Raw genomic sequence first — 21,580 nt, 5'->3', positions numbered from 1 at the left:
TTCCCCTCACCCACGTCGGGACGTCAAATGTAGCTGCCCTGAGGGAAGGCACCTCACCGAGGCCTCCAGGCCTGTGGGCAGCCGCGGAACCGCAAGGGCCCTGGAGGCCTGAGGTGGCCGCTGTCCCTGCAGGCAGGGCCGGGCCCAGCAGAGCCCCCCTCCGCGGCTCCTTGTCACCGCAGGCTGGGGGGGCAAACGCAGAGGTGGGAGAGGCTGGAGGAAGGGGCGCGGTGGGGCGAGCGGGTGGCTTCTGCAGGGGGGCCTGGCGGGAGGAGGGTTCTGCCAGGGCTGCCTCGAGTTGAGGGGGGAGGCGGGGCGGGGGGCGCAGCCCTTAATCTCCCTATTCATTTGTGCCTTACCGCCTTTGGTTTCAAGGAAGATTTATCTGGCTGCACCCGCCCAGCCCTCTTGTGTCACACCGCTGCCCATGGGGCCCTGCCATGGCCTCAGGCCGCAGCCAGCTCCCCCCTCCCTCGGCTTGGCCAGGCACGGCACCCATCCCCTGACTTTCTGAGTGACTCAACACCTCCAACAGCTTTATAAACTTCAAGCTCGGCTGAGAGGCCACCCCCTCTCTGCCACTGTCGGGGATGATGTGCTTTTTTGGTGTAAATTCTAACAGGAAGCTCGAAAGCAGCTGTGTTGCTGGCAGGGGCCACCTGACCCCCGGTGATGCTGCTGGCTCTGCCACCGAGTGTCACCACCTCTTGCGTAATCATGACATGACTCCAGCTTTCCTGGGACCTGGTTATGCAAAAAAGTAACAAAAAAAAACCAAACCAAAAAACCAACCCCAAACACAAAACTCCAAAATTAGAATCCTCACTGACCCATTAACATGTCTCTCCGTGCAGGGCTGTCACAAGCAGGCGTGCGGTGAGGCAGTGTTCAGCAGAAGAGGAGTCAGTTGTCATTCTCTCCCTCGAACCCTGCCTGTGTGGCTCTTGGGTGAGGAGCTGATGCCAGATGACTCTGGGTGTCACATCCAACCTGCAAGGTAAGTCCTGGACAGGATGGTGAGAGGGAGTTCACGGCATTGGGGCTTTTTCAGGTGTTGTGGGGCAAAGGCAGCAGTGATGCCCTACCAGAAAAGCATTTCTGTTCTTGTCCCTAGACCTCTGCTAGCTTTCCTGAAAAGTGACAGCTTTTGGCATGAAAATTGCTGTCTTTTTTCTTTTTCCATCTTTATTTTCCTTTGGTTTTTTTCATCTTTTTTCTTTAATTGATTTTTTTCTTAAATCTTTTTTCCTTTTTACATCTCTTTTCTTCCTTCTTTTTTCTTTCCCTTTTTCCTTTTTTCTTTTTCCTCCTTCCTTTCTTTCTCTCTTTCCCCTATATGTTATCTCTATGCAATCTGTGCTTCCTCCCATCTGTCCCTGAATTATCTCTTTCTCTAAACTTCTGACATTCAGCACTCCTGAGTGCCATACCTGCTGACACACACAGGGATGCACACACACTCACCATATTGCAATGCCTGATATCTGCCTCCCTAATTTCTCTTCCCATCCTCAAGGAAAGTGAGGGATGTGGTTATACTTATGGTATGCTTCTACTATGTTTGCCTAGTTGTTGAAGTTGGACATTTTTGTTGCCTGTTCTTTCCTGTGTGTTTATTTTGGTTCAATCTCCTCTTCACATCAGAAACACCAACATGCACTTGCACATGCCTGACTGTGACACTAAGGAAGAATTTATTTCTGCTTTGGGCAGATTTTTGTTTCTAGAGCATCACCTGCTGTCTGTACAGCAGCCAGCACAGCAGTAGAGCTTGATAATAACATAGTGAATATAAGGTGCTGGATTTGCAGCCCTGAAGTGAGGAGTTGGCACCATCTCCGTGGAGAAGCCACAGTAGGAAGATGGCTTCCTTGGAAAGAACCTTCTGCTGGTGGCTCCCACCCTTTGCATGTCCTTTGCATGTCTCTGCACAAAGCTTTGCTTGTGGAGTTGACAAGGCTGGGAAAGGCAGTTGGCCTTAGTGATACTAGTGGCTAGTATGGAGTGAATGATTCCCTAGGCCAAGAACAACTGTCATGGAGGTCCCTGTATGGTATTGGTTTTTGCTCAACTTTTATCTTTTAACCATAACAAACTCTGCTGTGAATTTCCTAAGCTAGTGCACTTGAACTAAAAGCACAACCTGTTTTGCTCCAGCTGGTCTGTATGCGCTTCAAGCCTTTTGCTTTCATCTCCCTGTCTCCTCATCCTCTCCTTCCCTAGTCTAAATTTCTCCTATGACACTTTTGGCCAGTTTTTTAGTGTGTTGGAGTTCCCAGGTGCAAACCTCTTTTGAAATCCTCATCCTTTAGGTCAAAGTCTGTTCAAAAACATAACCTTTGAAAACTGGCTTTCTCTTTCCTTGCTCTGTATGAGGAAGATATTGATGTATATGCCCTTCACTATGTCCCTGTTGTGGTTTCATCCCAGCTGGCGACTAATCAGCTACTCTCTCAGTCTCCCCCCACAGAGGGATGGGGAGGAAATTCAGGAAAAAAGGTAAAACTTGTGGGTTGAGATGAGAAAACTTTAATAATTAAAATATAATGATGATGATGATGAGAGGGAGACAGGAATAAAATCCAAAAGGGAAAAAACCCATAAGTGATGCACAGTACAATTGCTCATCACCTGCTGATCAATGCCCCACCAGTCCCCAAGCAGCGATCAACAGGCCCTGGACACCCCCACCCCCCAGTTTACATACTCAGCACGATGTCCTATGGTACAGAATAGCCCTTTGGCTAGTTCGGAGCAGCTGTCCTGGCTGTGTCTCCTCCCAATTTCCTGAGGCCTGAGAAACTGAAAAGTCCTTGACTTAGTATAAACATTACCTAGCAACAGCTAAAAACATCAGTGTGTTATCCACAATATTGTCATACTAGATCCAAAACACAGCATTGTACCAGCTACTTAAAAGAAAATTATCCCAGCCAAACCCAGGACAGTCCCTTAACAATATCAGAAGCACTAACAAGCAAGATAGAAAATACAAATGATCCAAACGTTGCAAACTGTAAAAATTATTAACACCATGTAGGACTGTTTGTTTCTTTCTATCATTGCTCAGCTTGTAACATGTTTTTTTCAGTTTACAAAGTTTCTGGGGACAAGCCTTTTCCTCTCTTACTTTGAAAAACCTTTCACATCTAATTTCAAAGATGGGGAGGGGTTGTTGTCATTTCCCCCTCTCCCTCTCAGACTTCCCCTTCTGTAGCAAGTTTGAGAGAGAGACAGAGAAAACTATTCCAAAGGCACGCAGGATTTGTATAAAGGCAGGTGGTACTTATTTACTATACCTGGAGGAAGGTGTAAAATTATTGTGTGATATTTCTGAAGCTTGTGCTGAAATAGTTTTCGTTTGGAATTTTAAACCTGAGAGCTGTAGTGTAATTTTTATATGATGAGAAGGTGTATTTAATCCCCCCTTTTCTGCCCAAGGCTCATTGTCCTTATTTTGCTTCAGCAAAACAATGAATTTTACAGTGAAGAAAATACCTCATTAAATATTTTCATTATATTAATTGCGGAGAGTGATAAACATCACAGTAATGAACTTGGAGGATTCAGCAACCTCCACTTCAGAGGCAGTCTTTGGGTTTGGTACTTTAAAGTGGCACAGAAATCTGCAGCCAGGGCTGAACACTACTGCATGGTCAGTAAGCACAAAACCAAAGGCTGTGCCCTGAAGCCACTTTTTCTGCTGGCTTCCAGTGAACTCAAAAACACAGCATTTCCTCCCCTGCTGGCAAAAGTATCCCCAGAGTTTCGCGTTAATGTTGTTACCATTAATTAAAATGAAGGAGAATTGGGAATGTGCTGTCAAAAGGCCTTGAGAATTACTCCTGCAAAGAGGTCCTGCTGCCTTGGAGTAATCGACTCCCCTGGACACACTGTGCATCCCTTACCGCACAAAAATCATGGTGCACTCAAACGCTTCGTGGTCGCTGTAGCGATGTAGCAACGTGGCAATATAGTGATGGCCCTTTCTTTGCTCTATCATTTATGTTAAACCCAATATTCTTTGTGTACTTTCTAGTCATCACAAATCATATGCGATGAAAGCTCAAGAGAGAAAAGCCAATACGCAAAAGAAAATGAAACTGCCATCCTGACTTCTGTGGAATTAACCAAATTTCCCCTTCTACACAAGTGTCAAGATTATAGATATAAAATGCAAGTTAATGATACAGTGTACAGTTGTTGAAAAAGCTAGCGAGTCTCATATGACAGAGATGCATATCTATCTGGATGTTGCAAATCTGCCACACCTCAATCTGCTCTTCATAATCACTTGGTTATTTATATAAGCAATATAACATACAGTTCCAGCTACCGAATCTTGTTGTTGCTAGCAGACACATATTAACAGTACATCAAATGCATGCTAAAAACCCCTTTCTGAAGATCTTAAATTAAATTAGCTGAAAAGTTATGTCATTAGATAAATAAGACTGTGGGAGGAACTCTCACATGCAGTGATGTCGAATGCCAGCGGTATGTGCCTACTTAGCTGCGAAATGAAATGATGCATTTTTTTCCCCTTAAAAGTCAAATTTGCAAAATCTCCTTGGATTTGAGCATTTAGCAGGGCACTTTGATGAGGTTTACAAGAGGATTTAAAAGCACCAGCTTTAACTTTTTCTGATTTTCTTTAACAGTTCATGCTATTGCCTCCAAACCTTTTGATGCCTATTCCCCAGCTATCCAACCCTTGTACCTGACACTCCAGCTCACCTTCATTCCCATTTGGCTCTGGGAGTTTTTGCTTTTTAAGGCAGTTTGCATTTTCAGCTCACCAGATTGAGAGGGCTCATTAAATTTCAGTGTGGTTTAGATATGCACATCTCCAAACTGCTTTAGAAAATGGTAGTGGTAGCTACAGGAAATTGTTACTGACACAACACCACATTCTGGTCATGTTCTTTGTAGATTTTGCTCCCAAGTTTCACAGGTTTTAGGTTTTGATTTTTTTTTTTTTTTGAGAATGGGAGTAAGATTTCTTCAATTGCTTTTGCAAATTGTATTTTTTGTCATTACAGATTGTAGGAAGCAGATTGGTCTATCAGAAGCAACCAGTCCATAAGGTGTACTCTTTATTTGAGCAAATTTAAAATAACATATTGTATATAATAATGTGCATCCATATTGTTTGACAGTGTATAAGAACTACAAAGATGGGAAAGGAAATCAGCCCTTCAGTATTTTTAGACCTTATAGATTACAACTGAGTGTTTTTTTTCGAGAGACTACACTCAAAACCCAACATATTAGTGACCCTAAAACTGTTTTTCAAAGAACTCCACTGTAAATAATTTTGACTAAAAAATAAAGGAAGATCTTTTTAGGAAAACTCAAAAGGCTTCTAAACAACTTCTACTTCAAATTTACCCAGCAAAATGTAATTTCAAAAAGGTATTTTCATGTTGCCATTGATCAATTCCTTACAAGAGAAAATGGTTAACTATCCTGAAACATTTAAATTGTGATAAAACCAGAATGCTTTCCCTTGATCCTCTAGTAACAGCTTTGCAGCTGTTCAGTTCATCCATGGAAAGAACTCTTGCAGAGCATTCCAACATGAGCTGCACTTTGCACCTGAAGAAGGAATTCAGGCATATAAATAAATAGAGGAAAAAAAGTCATGCAGACAGTGTAAAAAGATCAAAACTACAGCTTCAGAGAGAGCAATACCATTTTGTATTTTTTTTACATTCACAGCAAAACCATTTTGTCTGCTCTGTATAGCTAATACCTACATAGCAGAATTTGGATGTGAGCAGCAGGTTTGCTTCTCCCATCGAAAGATAGTGATGATGCCTGAGAGCAGGTTTGGCACCTCACATGCAAAATCTTGTGAGTATATTGGTCTGAGCAGTGTAAAATGTGAAATTCCAGTTTGTTGCATCCTTTCTAGTGGGGTGGGAGAGAACAAGGCATTGGTCTTGTCATGTCAGTGTAGCTGAAACACTCAAGTAGCTACACTCCAAAACTATTTTATAGATGAGGTGTGGAGGTTTTAAAAAAGATGATTGTTTTTAAATCCCTTCTGTGTATAATATTGAAAATAATTAGTAGCCAGAATTGCTTTTGATTTAAAGACAGTGTGACAGTAAATAACTATTCATATATATATAATAATCATATCTATATAATAATCATATAGTAAATAACTATATGATTTAAAAAAAACCCCTGAATTCAAGTGATGTTGAGTGGTAAAATCAAAATGTGAAGAATTTTTGGTTTTGTTTTGGTTTCTTTGTGGGGTTTTTTGTTGTTGTTGAAGGGAAGCTTTCTGTTTTTCTTGGTTTTAAGACTCTTTAATGTTACATTTTTAACCCTCTGCATCTGCAAGAGCTAAACACATTTTTCTGTAATCGAAAGCTGAGGCTCCTGCCTAATGCGTTAACTTCAGCTAGCAGAGGCTTTCAGGAAAAGAGCAGACTTTAGGAAAGTCTTATTAATCTTCAGGATTTTGTGCCTGAGTGACTCCAAAACATCTGTCCACCGGCAAGCAACAGCCCAAGGACCCAGCTTCATCCTGGCGATTCCTGAGCTGACTTTTTCACTAAACACAAGACTCTAGAGCACAATCCAGTTTTTGCTGTTTAGCCTTTCTCACTCCTTGTAATTGGCCTCACAGTTTCCCCTGGCTGCAGTGTTGTTCTCTGCTTCCTGGCTAGGTTATTGTGTGGAATTGGTTTGACGCGTGCTGTTAGCGTGCTACAATGTCAATGTGGCGGCGGCGGTTGGGGGAGTGAAGTGCCCCCTGGGTTCTGGTCTTCGGGGAGTTGAGGACTGGTGCTGTGCTTCTGGGGATCTCTCCAACCTAAGAGCTCTAGCAAGTGCAAACGTTTTGGTGAGTAAACTGATGTGTGTTCTAGCTGAAATCTGTGCCAAGGTCATGGCTCCCTCTTTTCTCAAACCTGTCCAGTAAGTCAGATAAGATACAATTAATAGCAGAGGGTCAGGTAAGATGCGGTTAACAGCAGAATTTAGCTTCATGTTTTGAGAAGGAGCAGTATCTTTATTTTCTTGTGGAGTCAAGCGGTTTAGGCAGAAATTCCCCCTGCTTCCATCTACTAAAAGTGTACTGTGAATATTAAATATTGCAAGGAATAACCCAAAGGGTGGAAGAGATAGTTCACTGTCTTTTGCTGGTTTCTGTAAAGACTGTTACAGTCTGGCTGCTGATTTCTACCGCTTTGGAAGAAATCTGGAGTAAGTGCTGCATTAGTGGAGGTACTCCAGATTTTACATTAGTGTAGTTTCAGACAGAACGCAAGTCCTAAATTAGTGCCTTATCTTATTTTCTCATGATTTAAAAAGGAAACTACAGCAATCAGTTTGAATCTGGAAAAATTATTTCTAGGACTGGACCATGTGAATTTACATAAGTGTTTCACTTTAGCTACCCAGAAGTATATTGAATCTGATAAAGCACTGATAAGCATCCTGTTACTTTGGGCATAGAGAAACTCAATGATTTGGGACTGAAATTAGGAGTTTCATCTTTAGTACAAGTGGATCGTCACCAGTTCTGTGTATTATAGAAACTCAGGCAGAAGTGGCTGATGCATGACTCTGCCTTGTAAAATCTTCAAAAGTTTCGTTTATTTCCTGTGATAGCAGAGTGAAAGGGAAATCTCTGACAGAAAATCTTGATATTAACAATTAATGAATGAGAGATGTGGTCACGCTCTGCAGGAGTGCCCTTTGCACCATACGCATGAGTTGAGGAGGCTTGGCAGCCTTCAAGAGAAGCCAACAGTGATGATTTCCTTCCTTTCAAAAGAAAAAGGAAAGCTTTTAGAGAGCATCGGGTCCTTTGACAGGAGTTCTGTGAAAGAACACAAGGATGGGAGTCTTCCTGCCAGAAAACAATGAGAAAGGTGCCATGTGAACTTTATGGTCCTTAACATGCTCCACTCCTGATCTGTTAAATATTTCTATAGATCTTAGTGTGGTCATCAGTTTCTTGTTCTGAAACAGGAGGGTAAGCAATGAGATGGGTTTTATTTAGGTTCCGAAAAAACTTTTGTAAATGGGATGCTATGATCAATCCTGATTCTGGAAGTGTTTGTGCTAGAGCTGGGAGCAGGAAAAGACTGGGAGAAAGAATGGGAGAACTTGGCTTCAGATTGTCTACTTAACACAAAATAATTTCTTAGAGCTAGAATCTGAATGACAGCACTGCTGGGTTAGCAAAACTCCATGGGGTTCTAGTGCGTATGTGTGTCTCTATGTCAGCAATAAGCTGAGGGCTTAATTCAGTTTCCTAAATAAGGAATAATTTGCAGCTGCTGATGTAAGTGACCACACAATGAGCAGGAGAATGGGGAATGAAGCAGGTACTGGAGGTTTTACTGATTGAACAAAATATTTTTGGTTGGGTGTTTTGAAACAGCTATATGAAAATATAAAGAAAGGAATGAGGAATACCAAAAAGCTGTGTTTCCTGATGATTGGTGTTTGCTGGGAAATGGATTTTGAAAATGAGGGGTAGAGATCCTTGCTTTTATCAGGATTTATTACACTTTTCCCCTCAAAGTATTTTCAGGAACTTTGTGACAGTTGCAGCTTTGCAGCTTCTACACAGCAGGGGAGTTTGTCATTTGCAAATGATTCCACTCCATTTTTAAAACAGGGATTTCATGTGCCCTCAAGACCTACTAACCATGGATGACTGCATCCAGGAGAGATTAGACATGTGTTCAGTTCTTCCCTGGTGGTTCTTGACTTCTAATTTCCAAGACAGAAAGCCACTGACTTGCTACTGTCAATAGCAGCACTGCTTAAGCCAGCATTTCTGGCCTCAGAAAAAGCCCTTAGCCTCTGCTTAATTTTATAGAGATGCGTAGGTCTCATGGGATGCATAGCCTGCAATGATGCTTATACTACAGGGAGGAAGGGACTTACCTTTGTGTCTAGACCGCCTCTCACTTCTTCCTCATGATGAGGCATCACTGTAACATCTGGGGTAACCTTCAGATAATTATAAGCTTTATCTTTGTGAATCAAGCTTTACTTTAAAAAAACCCAAACTATTACGACAGCAGTTTTTGTCAGATTCGGTATGAACTAGATGGAATTTTCCAGCCCTCTGGGTAGGCAGAGGGAGGTGGGGAGCGGATGCAGGGCTGCACAGACTGCTGTGCACAAGCATCCTTCTGCTTGTTCAACCAGAGCCAGACGTGTCAGTTCCTGGGCTAGTTCTCTTCTTCTTCCATCAGTCGTGTGAGTGAAGATCTAGTGACTGGAAAAGACTTACTGCTGAGTTACACCAAGGTAAATGCAGCCACACCTTGCTGATTCCTGTTAGCACAGCGGACCAGAAGTGGCCACTTAAAATATCCATGCGCAAGAATTAACAGGCTCATGCCTGCTATCTACGCTGCTGCATAGCATAATGGTTTTCTGTGTTATTTACTGCTTTTCTATAAATAATATGACACAGATCTGATACAGTATGGTCTAAGTGTGCTGTCCATAAGCCAGCTTCAGTAGTAAATGTAGTCTGGTCATGGTGGCATGGCCAAACTGAGCTTGTTTGCATTAGTTAGCTTGGGGGAATTTCAGTCTGTCTCAGCATCATTGCATCTGAATTCAGATGTCTCTGTGCTGCCCTGCACTGTGCAGTGGAGAAATGGCAAGGGGAAAAAGAACAATTCAGTTTTTTGTGCTTTATGTGTTCCTGGAGCAGGGTCCACCAAGTAGGTGCTGAAACTGACGGAACAAGACAATTAAAAATGTTTGTAAAATACTGAGTAGTATTCAGACTATTTTTCAGATACAGTCAACTTTCCAAGGAAAGTTTTAGCTGTTTAAAAATAATCAGCAAAAATTATCTGAAAATACTAAGGTCTTAACTGTTTTGCATTTTCAGCTGTAAGACTTGAGTTTCCAATTCCAGTATTACAGAATTCAACTAAATTATCCCTGTCACGCATAATCTACTGCAAAGTCAATACTTTCAACCCAAAGTATGAAATAAAACAGAGGAAGAAAAAGGATTTCTTTATAGTCCTTTCCCAGAGAAAAAAAAAAGTGCTTATGAAGTATCTTATGTTGAGTATGATGTGATGGGGACATCTTTCTTGGGTGCAGAGGCAAGCCAAATGTAGTGAACACCACGAAGATTTCTGTTATTCATTAACAGTACACATGGAAGCATTTGCAGACCAAGAAATGAAAAACTTGGTCACTTGCAAAGAATCCCTAGTAACTTTGGGGTTCTAAGGGTTTTGCAGTACATTTCCAGTCTGTTGTAAACCCACAGTAAAATGTAGAGGTCAGTTTGGTCCAAATAATACATGAGCTGGTTTTCAGGCTTAGTTACGATAAGCAGTGCAGCCTCAGCAGTGTAGGCTTTGACCACAAGGACTGAGGAATCAAGGAAGGCTGATACAGTTTACAAGCTGCAACACCCAGCAGTTCTGCTGTGGGGGGTTTGGTAATTTGGGGAAGGTTCGCATGGTTTGAAGTCTCATACCTCAAGACCAAAAGATAAAACTAGTCCCACCAAGCCTCTAACTAACAACCTGTTGTGATTAGGCTGCAGGGGCTGTGGTTTAATATCTTTGATCCTACAATTTTAGTACACCAGAAAGTTCAATATATCTTTTAGATTCTGAATCTGTAGAGAAAAACTTGATTTTCAGGAGTACAGCATCTGTGGTTGTAGCCAGGTTTCAAAAGTGATCCACTCCAGAGAATCCTTATGGGGTCTTGGAATCTGATTTTCAAACAGGTACCCAAATGAGTGCAAAGCTTCAGTGGAAACCAGACTTTAGAAAATCTGGCCCGATGGTGAAAATGTTTGATTTTGAAAATCTGTCTGTAAAGGCACTGCAATACATTGAACAGACTTGCAGCAACCCTGAGCCAACAATCATTTGAGTGTTTTCAAAATAGACACATGGCAAAATTGTGACTTTGGCATACCATAGCTGTTTCTGAGTCAGTTTTGCTTTGAATTTTAGTTTAACTCTTCACTAGCAAGTGCAATTCTTCCATCAGTAGCAGCCACAGAAGTAGCTGTCCTGGCGTTCAGGCATACAGGTCATTAAGGTCTGCTCAGTTTCCTCCTTTTCTGCCTGCTGTAATCAATAGACCATGCTATTTCCCATTCAGATGCAGTGAGTGAGTAAGCCCCGTTCCTCAGTAGCACCAGTTAATCACTGCTTTAGCATGAATGTGAAATACTCACTAGTATGAGTAATTAGAGTGATGTTCTTTTATCTTAAGTAGGCCAATAGGTTTAAAGAGTATTGTAAGATACTACTAAACCACAGGACTTTTCTTCTTATTATTACTAAGGTAAAGAAGCAGCAGCAAGGACTGAAAGTTGTTTACTAAGGAACTTGCACTGTTCGTACAGCGCAGTGTTCCTGGTAGAAGTTTTCAAGAGGTTTCTGTTATAAATCATGTCATGCTCACTGGGCCTGTTTATTATCTCAATTTATCAGTGTAAATTCTGAGTAACTCCTGTGGATTAGATACCGATGCGCTAGAGCGGCTTGAGATTAACAGCTGAGTTATGATTTAGTTTAGGACGATTTAATTTCAGAGTGAAAAAATAGGCAGCTATCAAGCTCCTTTATATTAGCGTAAAGCAAGGGTAGCTTGGCTCAGACTTTGTGTTGATTTAAACTCCTTAAATCCTAAATTCAGTTCCTGGTTTAATTAAGACAGGTAAACTCCAGTGATTTTCCATGGATTGGCTCTTACTTATATGTGTACTGAAAGAAGTGTGATAAGGAGGCTGGCAATAGAAGTTTGATGCAAAAATTGTCTGTAGGGTAGTTAATTTCATAATGGAATTACATGTTTTATGAAAAATATTTGGATGCTTTCTTCCTTTCATTTGTTTAAAGTTTTATTGAAAATCAAGTATACAGTATGTGATGAAATCTGTGCCTGTCATATGGCTTACTTTTAGGTAGTCCTGCAAGGAGAAGGGAGTCAGACTCAATGATCCTTATGTGCCCCTTCCACTCTGAGATATTCTGATTCAACGTGACGGGAATACCACAGCAAATCAACCCTTTTCACTTCAGAGTAAGGAAAAGAAATCTCTAACACAGGGAAGATATGCCAAGTCACTCTATGCACTTCTGTATTACATTGATTTTTCCTATTTAATTAAAATACACGTAGATTTATGTTTGGGCTTCCATTCCTGTGGTTTTAGTTAGGAATCCTTCTCTCAGTTGTGTTCTCTCAGCTCAAAATATTTTTAATAGTCAAATTCACACAGTATTTTTGGACATAGGAATGGTCAAACTGAGTCAGCTTAAGATTCTACCTGGCCTGATCTTTGGCCTAATATTTGTGGTGATTCCTTTTTTATTTTTGATGACTACATTATTCTAAGGCAATGAACTCCAAATTTTCATTTTATGTTGTACGAAGATGTGCTTCGTTTTGTTTCTTTTAAATCCACCGCCTGATAATACCAGTATGTTCTTTATTCTTGAGAAATAGTGAGGTAACATTTTTGTTTACAGAAGCTGTTCTGAATCTATGGGTGTTCTGCTTGCCCTTTGCAGGATCTATGCTAATTTTGCTACATCCTTGGAAAAAGAATGATCTGAGGGTCAAGGTCTTGACTTCCAATCACAGAAAAGTGAGATTCACCAGCTGTTTTATGAAGCAGTGTGTTTTGATTAAAGGAAAGCATATATCGTCTGGTAGATCTGCAGTGAATCAGTTCCTGTTAGATACAAGTTTTTCCTGAAGGGCTTTGTACAACCTGCTGGAAAGTACAATTCATCAGTCTGTTCTGATCTGCTGCTCAGGGGGGAGATAAGAGAAAGAAGGGGAGATAGGTCTGAACCAAATCTCTGAAGCCTAAGCCCTAACATGGTCTTCTGTTAGTGGAAGGAAAGCAGTTTTACCAGAAATGAGGATCTTTAGACCAGGTAGATAGAGTTCACATAGATAAACCTCAGAAGAACATGCCCTCCTTTTCAGAGAGGTGTAAATGCTTTAACATCGTCATTAAACTAGGACACTACACATTTAGCCTTTCACACCTGATCAGATGCATTGTAGAAGTGGTAAGGATAGTTTTTGTTGCACATCTTCGTGTATTTAGCAGTCTTTACATAAAAGCATGGCTTGCTTTCTGCGTGCTCAGAAAGGTAATGGACTGGAAAAGTTCAAAGCTTGCTCTCTAGAGAAGTAGGGCTTTGGAAAGATGCTTTGCCTGAACAGAACCAGCAGATTTGGTATAAATCAGAGGCAAAAAATGAAAGAACAACATCATTTTACAATGTTTTTGGTGCTTTCTCTTCTGTTCAGGATACAGATAATACAGAACATGTATTATTCTGTATTCTGATATTCTGGCCAGATGTTAGTAATTGTGTTCTACTTTTATAGCTGCAGAAACAACGGGTATCAATGCACCTTAGGAAATATTGGTTGTATAATGCACTTGACCAAAACAGTTCTACTGTCATTGCTAATATTAATCTTTCCATTCATCCTTGTGGGTACAAGCGATGTGTCACCTTGTGCACTTGATTGCTAGTCTGCTCTCATGAAGAGTCCTAAGACAAATACTGTGTGGGTATATGTGCGACTTTGTGGCCTGCAGATATAAATAACAGGTAGAGTTAAGACTCTGTGACCTAAACCTTGATGTTTTCACGTATTGGCCCAGCTAAATCTTCATTCCTTGCCCTTAAAAGGCCAGATCCTGCCTCCGATAAGAACTTCCTCTGTCTTCCACTTTGTACTCAATCTCCTTCCAAACCTTCCCCACCTTCAAGTAAGTGTAAATGTGCCCTCCCTCAGGTTTGACTCCTGCCTCTTCTCCTGGACTCAGCTCTCCCTTCTCGCTATTTCACTTTCATCTGCTTCAATTCATGCACCATTAAGTTGGGATCTAAGGGAAATTCCCCCCTTGGCACAATGGATTAGAGTGTGAAAGATCAAACAAATGTGGGAAAGGTTAAATGAATGTGATGGAATGAGTTTGCTGGAAAGAAGGGTTCAGGTTCTTCCTTACTTTTTTGTTCTGTCTCACAGATGCTTATTTTGGGTCCCTTTTATTTCTCATGCTTCCCAGCTATATTGGGGCAGTGAATGTTGGTGACAGTAATCTTGAAACTTCTTAGAGGATCTCCTTATGACAGGCACCAGGAGCAAGAGGACAGGGAGAAAATAAACTACTTTGCCAGGTGTGGGTGATGAGTTTACACAGTGAAAAAGCCACCTGTTGATCTTTGACTCATTCAACAAAGAAGTCATGTCAAATACTAACCTGAAAAATTCCTGGTAAGTGATTAAGCCCTGAAACAATAGCGTATTTCTGCCTCTTGACGCTGTCAGAAACCACAGGTACACTCATTGAAATTCTCCCTTTGATGCTTTGAGATCAGAAGTAATTTTCATCAAAAGCTGGAGGAATTACCCCAGACATAATTATGCTAAAGGACATTCTGTGTTTTGGTCTTTAGTTACTCTCAGCACCTTTGCATACTGTTTGAGTTCTCAAAGACTTATGGCTAAATTAAAATAAATGCATTCCAAATGCATTTAATCACAAAATCACACTGATTTGGACAGAGACTACTTTAACGGAACTTGTCCTGATTCAAACCAAAATAAAATTGGTCACGCTGAACAAATTCAGATAGTGAATAGATGTGGATGTGTCAGTTTTGCAGGTCTGCATCGTGCAGAGATCACAGTTGATGACAACCTGCCAATACTAAAGGTCTCTAAATCTGTAAAAATAACTAGGTGATATTTTATCTGCAGGCAGCAGAATATTTAATCAAATAGCTTCTACAGAAGATTAGCATTTTGAGGCTAAGTGTTCACATTTCTGCTGTGTAGTATTTATGTAAACGTTTGTGTATATGATGGAACACCTTTACATCCATTCTCACAGTGTTTTTCAAAATCTTCTGATGATCTTTTATGCCTCATTTCTTGGGTGCTAGCTTGAGACACCTTAAAAAGGGATCTGATTCTCAGAAAGAGCTATGAAAGAAAACAGAGTACTTGGCTTCCAAAATTTTCCCCTTTTTGTGATTTATGAGTTGGATTCTTAAGAAATCACTAGTCACTCTTGGAAAACTAGACCATTCAAATGTGGTCTTCTACATGAAACTTGGAAAGCAAAGAACGCTGGAAATTTTCAAAACATTTAGACACAAATTACAACTGGACAATGTTTAGGAATTGAGTTTTTTTTTCAATGTGTGAGCTCTTTTGATTAGTGTTGATGTGAATGCTCCGAAGGAGCAAGTGGAGCACCCAAACATGGTCCTTCATCATTTCTGTTTCTGTATGTTCTCATTGAAGAGATGCTCTTCAGAGGGACGTACAGTCCCTGCCCAAAGCGATGCCCTGAATGATTTCGAATTGTATCTTCCCTTTTTGCATTTAGGTGGTTATCAGTCATCAAGAAAAAAGTAATTCATGTCAGCCATGCAATAAATTAATTTAGCAAGAATGTTGGCTATTAGTCATACTGATTATTAGCTGTGTTGATTTTCAGAAAGGTCACATGCCAGATTTTCACAAGCTCACAGCTTCTGACAGCATGAACTTACATAGCCCAGGTTTTCTAAAGGAGTTTTACTTCTCACTCATCTGTAGCTCTGAGTGTGTCCATTTAATTTGATTCCTAAATAGCTGTTTGAAAGCCAGATATGCTCAAACTGAATATTTCTGTCTAAAAACTGAATAATGCTTGGCTTCTGGATGTTATATTGATTTTATCACCTCTGAGTTTGGTCGGTTTTCAGCCTGAAACTTTCTTTTTCTTGGTGGGGAGGGGAAACATTTTCAGCTGAAAATGTCAGCCAGCCCTCCTCCCTGAACACACTGACCAGCCCTGCCAGGAACCATGACTCAGAAAAACACTTTGCAATTATATAAACAGGTACTATCATTATTCTAACTATGTGGTGAACTGTGAGTGCATTGCATTGCTAGTGAAGTGTACTGCAGCCTGCCAGGCAGTGCAGAGGGCGTCGTGGCCACTGGTTGTGTGTTGGTCTTTGTGGGTCCCAACAGTCACATAGTCATGAGGCTAAAATGAAGGGCCTTGTGAAAGGGCTGTGGGGATCGAAACATGGCAGATACCAAAGCTGCAGTGCATTAGTTACTAATCAAAGTGAAACAACTGTGCCCTATGCCCTTCTTTACCGTTTTAGGGTAATCGTGTAGAGCGGATGGCTTATTAGGCTCAGCGCTGGCTGGTTTCTCTGGCCAAGCTTTCTGTTAGATGGGACCTAGGTCCTGAGCACTCTGGCAGTGAAGCATTTCTGGGTGGGATCCTTTCTCTGCTCCCTCCCTATCCATCCTGTAGAGCTGTCATAACAAGCTGTCTCCTCTTGACTCTACAAAGCAGTTTCCCAAAACATAAGTTAATCTCACAAGACATGATTCCTCTCACCCAACCTAAGATGCCTGCAAGGTCTAAATCAGAGTTAGTCACTCTGGGCTTTCTTACAGTCAATAAACAATAGTCCAGGGAGCTCAGCTGATCAAGTATAAGTGACTACTTCAGGTTAAGATATGCCATGCTAAGCTTCAACACTAGGTCTCCATGAAGTACAGAGGGTGTCAGAGGTGACCACATGCAGGTGCCTCCTTCTAGACACTCACACTAAACCAGGACAATCCCTCCCAGGCTGCTCAGAGGCTATGTGACTTTCCTGGAAGATGACTAGGTTACAGGAAGCTTGTAGCTTACATAGGGATGTCTGCAGTCTGATCACTTATTAATTTAATTCACAACTTAGACTGCATCACTGGTCTTCCCTCTAGCTTCTTCCCATAGTCAGGAATGTACCACGGTCATTGTCTTCAGATGGACACTTCTGTGCCAACACTTGGTGCCATGCTGCTGCTCAGCACCTGCTGTGCAAGTACTTGCAAGCTCCTAGACAGCACTTTCACAGCCTTCACCCACATTTGCTTACAAATCTATCAAAATCACAGGCTTCATCAAATCCAGCTTTCCAGGGTGGGAGCAGGGGTTTTGGGAAAAAATGGGGACTGAGTATATGCAGTAGGTTTGTAATCCTGCTTCAGCTGCTAACTAAGGTATGTGGCTGAGGTAAATCAGTTCTTCTCCCTGTGCCTTCCTTATCTGTAAAAGAGAAGCAATGAGACATTTCCTTTGTAAGGCAGTTTGAGATTAGTAGGAGTTAAGTAGTATGTGAGAGCTGGTTTTGTTATCCTGATTTAAGTTAGGTAGGCAAAGTGTTTATGAGCATTCACTGAGTCAGCAAAATATGTTCTTTTAAACTCTGCTCAGTCATATACAGTTTTGGGGTACCTTGTGATCGTCTTTGCTGACAGTGGTGAGACGTGTGTACTGATGTGCTGGCAATATTGTGAAGATGTGGTTCCAAAATGATAGAAATAGCCGGAAGAAGCTGTCCTCAGGTTCCGTGTGTGTATGGTGCTGTACGCAGTGATCCTGGTATGACTGCAACAGTGATAGAGCAATCATATGGCTATATTAATTAGGTTAACGGTTGGATTTGATGATCTTAAAAGTCTTTCCAACCTAAAGGATTCTACAATTCTACAATTAATTAATAGCACCTGTAGTGGTCATGGTTTTGTGTTCTAATTCTGGCAGAACCCTGGCTGTGTTCACAACCATGGAAAACTTCATGGCACCACTGAGCACGGTCAGCGAGCTTGCACTTCAGCAGAGCAAGGCTAAGTTCCTCCATGGCAAGGTGAGCGGTCCCCCCCGGCGCAAGCGGGAGTTCATGCCGGATGAAAAGAAGGACAACATGTACTGGGAGAAGAGGCGCAAGAATAACGAGGCAGCCAAGCGCTCACGGGAGAAGAGGCGCCTCAATGACTTTGCCATGGAGAGCCAGCTGGCTGCTCTCAGCGAGGAGAACGCCATCCTCAGGACAGAGCTGCTGTCCCTGAAGCTGCGCTTTGGGCTCATCAGCCCAGACACCAGCATCTACCCAGGCCATTCCCTCCAGGACTTCCTGGGAGTTTATTTCAGAGGGCACAGAGAAGCCTCCCCACTTCTCGAGGCAGAGCCCTTTGTGGGGGAGTCCTGCTTCTTCACAAAGACATTTGTGCCAAAGGTGCTGGAGCCAGCTGACTCGTCCTGCAAAACCTTTGGCCCTTCCAGAAACATCCTTGGCTGTGACTCAAAACCAGCTGCCATAGACACACCTGGCCTTCAGCAGCCCAAGAGATCCACAGTTTGCTCTCCGTTCCTCAATTACCACTGCCCAGACAAATATGCTTTCCATTTGCAGGAAATGGAGCCAGGCAGTGCCTGCTTCTTGTGCCCTTCCCCCAGTCCAGCTGAGGTGAGCAAAGAAAGCAGCACAACTGTCTCAGATGAAGATGATGAGCAGCAAGTACCCAAAACTTCTTCTCTACCCCCATGCAGTCTGCTCTGCCCTTCAGAAGATCATTTGAAGGGCCGAAGCTCTGCTGCCCTACCTCACAAGCTCCGAATTAAGACCAAAGCCCTCAGCAGCTTGGAGGAGAGTAGCCTGGACTCACACTGAGCGGGCAGAGGAAAAGCCCGCTGGGGCCAGTGCAAGACCTTCCAAAGACATGAAGGGTTTGGAAGGAGGGTGTGGGAGGGAAACGTCTTACGCTTCAAAGAGTGAGGTCATTTTCCCCGCTTTGCATAAATGATAAGGGATTTTTGCGAATGATATTTCTGTATTTGGAAATTGCCTTTGTAAAACATTCTCTGACCTTTAGCCGGGTTGGCTGAACCATTTCCTTTTTTTGAAATGAATTACTTATAAAATATATAAAATAAGGCAAAAAGACAATTTATACCAAAATTGTTAACTGGGTAGAAAGCATTTCAATATTTTGGATTTTTAAAAATGATTAAAAAATTATTTTACCAGTTTTAAGTGCAAGTGAGCAACTCAGTTAACATCTGGCTGCTTATATTAATCAAGGTAAATCTCAACTGGCCCAGTGCTGGACTTGCACTGGAGAAACTCATTTTTCTTTTCTACCTTACTGTGCAAGCTGAAGACGCTGAACCGGACACCTAGCACTGAAGGTTTCTGTTGAGTTTCAGTGCCTGGCACATTTGCAGCACTCAGAAATAATAGAAGAATATAATACTCACAACTGCTGTCACAGAGGGTGCAGCATCACTGGATGGAACAGAACGGGCTGTTCCATAGGTGTTCCCTAGTTGTTCCACATTCTGCAGGTGTGTTCCCTTTATGGATATAACGCTACCAGCTTGCTTGCCTCCCAGGGCTCCACATGAGTGTCAGTTGGGCTATGGGAAATGCTCCCTTCCGTCTGAATTTGTACAGTGAGATGTGTTGGGAAGCTTCAGCAAAGCATCGCTGGAAACCTGCGCCCAGGCTGGGCAAGCTGTTCCTTGTTTTTCATGTGGCGCTTCTGTTCCATCCCCAAGCATTCAAAGAATATCCGTGCTAAGCAATTTCTAGCATCATCTCCACATCGCTTCTAGCTGTTCCTGGTGACAGGGGCCCTGTGTCTCAGGAGACAGGCTCTTTTCCAGACCTCCAGACTTTGTTTGATTTTCTCTAATGCATTTGAGTTCAACCTCTTTCCCCTTTTAAAGCATTTTTGCTTCCTTTTACCTATCCGCACGCTGCACATAGTGTATGTATTCCCTGGGGTATCTGCTGGCACACTTTCCCTATCCATCCTGCATTCTGACTGCTTATTCTTTGGGAAAGCCAGCACTGCAGCCATAGCAGTGAGTGTGGAGTGGGTGCGATGCAGCTGGAGAACTTCAGCTCAGCCAGCCACATAGCTCGGGGCTCAGCAGAAGCCAGGAGGTAGCTTGAGCTACATTGAGCTGAAAGCCAGCTGAGCCTCAGTGAGCAGCAGCCTTGTGGCGATCTCTAAAGCACACTGAATGCTGTTCCTCAGTTACCTCAGTTTACAAACCAAAGATAGTTCTCAGAGATGGATTCCAGGTATATTTTCCTGTCCTCAGTTCTCCTTTCATGTTTTGTCTTTTTTCCTGGGAAAAGAGGCTAATGCTGTTCCCATGTTTCTGTGTCTGTCAGCCCTAAACATTTTTTTGACATGTTGGACAAATACAGTCCAATCTGATGGGAGATCTCTCAAAGAGAACAAGCAACTTCAAATTGTTCTCTTCTCCCCCAGCCATCCATTTTCGTGCAATCTACCATGTTCTTACTGATAGAAAAAGTGCATTGCCTGCTCAGCCCTACTGGAAACCAGAGATGTCACTGGGAGCTCAGCCTCCTAGCTCAGATGCCTGGGAGTCTCCACTTCACCACATCTGCTGCCCACAGGACTACCCTGTTCCTTTTTGTGTTATACTGTTCTCACTAAAAATTTCAGGCTCTGGAGAATAAGGACAATTGTCAAGAGTATTTTTCTAGAAATCATTTTATAGCTAATAAAGAAATGCACTGATAATAAGACTGTGTAAAAGGACAAACCATGCTACCTGACATGGGATGTAATAAACCCTCAAAATGGTTTGGAAAAGAGGGCCCTTAATGGAAACTGTACATAAGGTCATCTGAACCGTGGAGCTATATCAACATGTTGTGCCTAATAAAATTCTGTTTCCAGATGCTGTGGAAGGTGTATTGGCCTTTCTCTTGGGACTGTATCTGCACTGAACTTTCCTCCTCAGGAACAGCCAGCGTGGAGTCAAGACCTGCTCAGCAGCAGCGCAGGGAGCTGCGATGAAGGGCACAGATTAAGCAAGCTGTGGGACATATACCTTCCTGATTCCTCTGTCCATAAATGTCTTTTCCTCCTGTCTGTGTCTATGTTCTCACAGCAGGACCCTCAGTTCTCCACCACAGACTCCCCCTGCAGCTGCCTGTATGCTGGCAGAGGGGCCTGGGGCGGTGAGGATCACACGCAGCTCTCCACTGTTTATCGTGATACCCCACAAGGGTCGACCCCACATTCTGTCCATCTCCCACACTTCCGTCCTGAGATAAATGCAGAGAAACAAGCAGACCTTGCTGCTTGCAGCTGCCAAGGCAGGAGCCCCCAGGCTGCAGTGCAAGGGGGGCAGCTCTACTGTACTCACTGGCATGCAGGGAAACCATGCTCTTCAGGTGTGAAACTTGACACAGTGATGCTTTCAGATCAAAAGAAACCACAAGTGGTTCGATTTCCTGTCCTATTCCCTCTGTCCTCTCTCACCCTCAGAACAGGTAGGGACAGCCCACAGCAAGACGGCAGCTTAGAAAGTATTTCACTAGAAGAAATTGCCTCCTTCCTACTCCTGCCCATCCCTGTTGCTGCTGGACCAGCCTTTCTCACCGCTCTGCAGGGCCCTGCTCTGACTCCTGTGCCTGCAGCCGGTTCAGGATGCAGCCAGCGGCTGTGAGCGAGTGATGGGTGCAGGCAGCAGCCTGGCCATGGCAGCAGTGCTGGGGTAGGTCAGCTCACCCTGCTGTATAGGATGGGTTCAGTGCTTGCAGGGAGGGAGATAGCCCCCAGGACCCCCCTCCCCTCCCAGCCCTGCTGCCTGGGGACCAGGGCGAGACGACCTTGAGAAGTTTAAACGCCCAGGTGCCCAAAGGTGACCACCCGTGGGGAGCAGGCACGGCTCCTC

The 21,580-nt window shown here is 42.8% G+C and overlaps 1 protein-coding gene across 4 annotated transcripts; it reads left to right on the top strand.

Moving 5' to 3' along the window:
• The first annotated feature begins 621 nt into the window (after window positions 1–621).
• NFILZ (NFIL3 like basic leucine zipper) lies at window positions 622–20,583 on the top strand. Of its 4 annotated transcripts, none has more exons than XM_055710079.1 (3): window positions 622–760; window positions 855–997; window positions 17,621–20,583. In XM_055710079.1, exons 2-3 carry the CDS (start codon window positions 960–962, stop codon window positions 18,525–18,527), a joined length of 945 nt encoding a protein of 314 aa, XP_055566054.1. In that variant the 5' UTR covers window positions 622–760; window positions 855–959; the 3' UTR covers window positions 18,528–20,583. The 4 variants fall into 4 exon arrangements, with proteins under 4 accessions (XP_055566054.1, XP_055566053.1, XP_055566055.1 ...); XM_055710080.1 differs by lacking the exon at window positions 622–760 and adding an exon at window positions 6,687–6,862 and having other exon boundaries at window positions 811–997; XM_055710078.1 differs by lacking the exon at window positions 622–760 and having other exon boundaries at window positions 801–997.
• The last annotated feature ends 997 nt before the right edge of the window (window positions 20,584–21,580 follow it).

The sequence above is a fragment of the Falco cherrug genome, chromosome 4 (assembly GCF_023634085.1).
Source record: "Falco cherrug isolate bFalChe1 chromosome 4, bFalChe1.pri, whole genome shotgun sequence".
NCBI lineage: Eukaryota > Metazoa > Chordata > Aves > Falconiformes > Falconidae > Falco > Falco cherrug.
This window is presented reverse-complemented; position numbering and strand designations above follow the sequence as displayed.

Coding starts and splice junctions, on each gene's coding strand:
- NFILZ (XM_055710079.1), top strand. CDS start 960: ATGCCAGATGACTCTGGGTGTCACATCCAACCTGCAAG. Junction 998..17,620: donor TGTCACATCCAACCTGCAAG/GTAAGTCCTGGA, acceptor TAATTCTGGCAG/AACCCTGGCTGTGTTCACAA.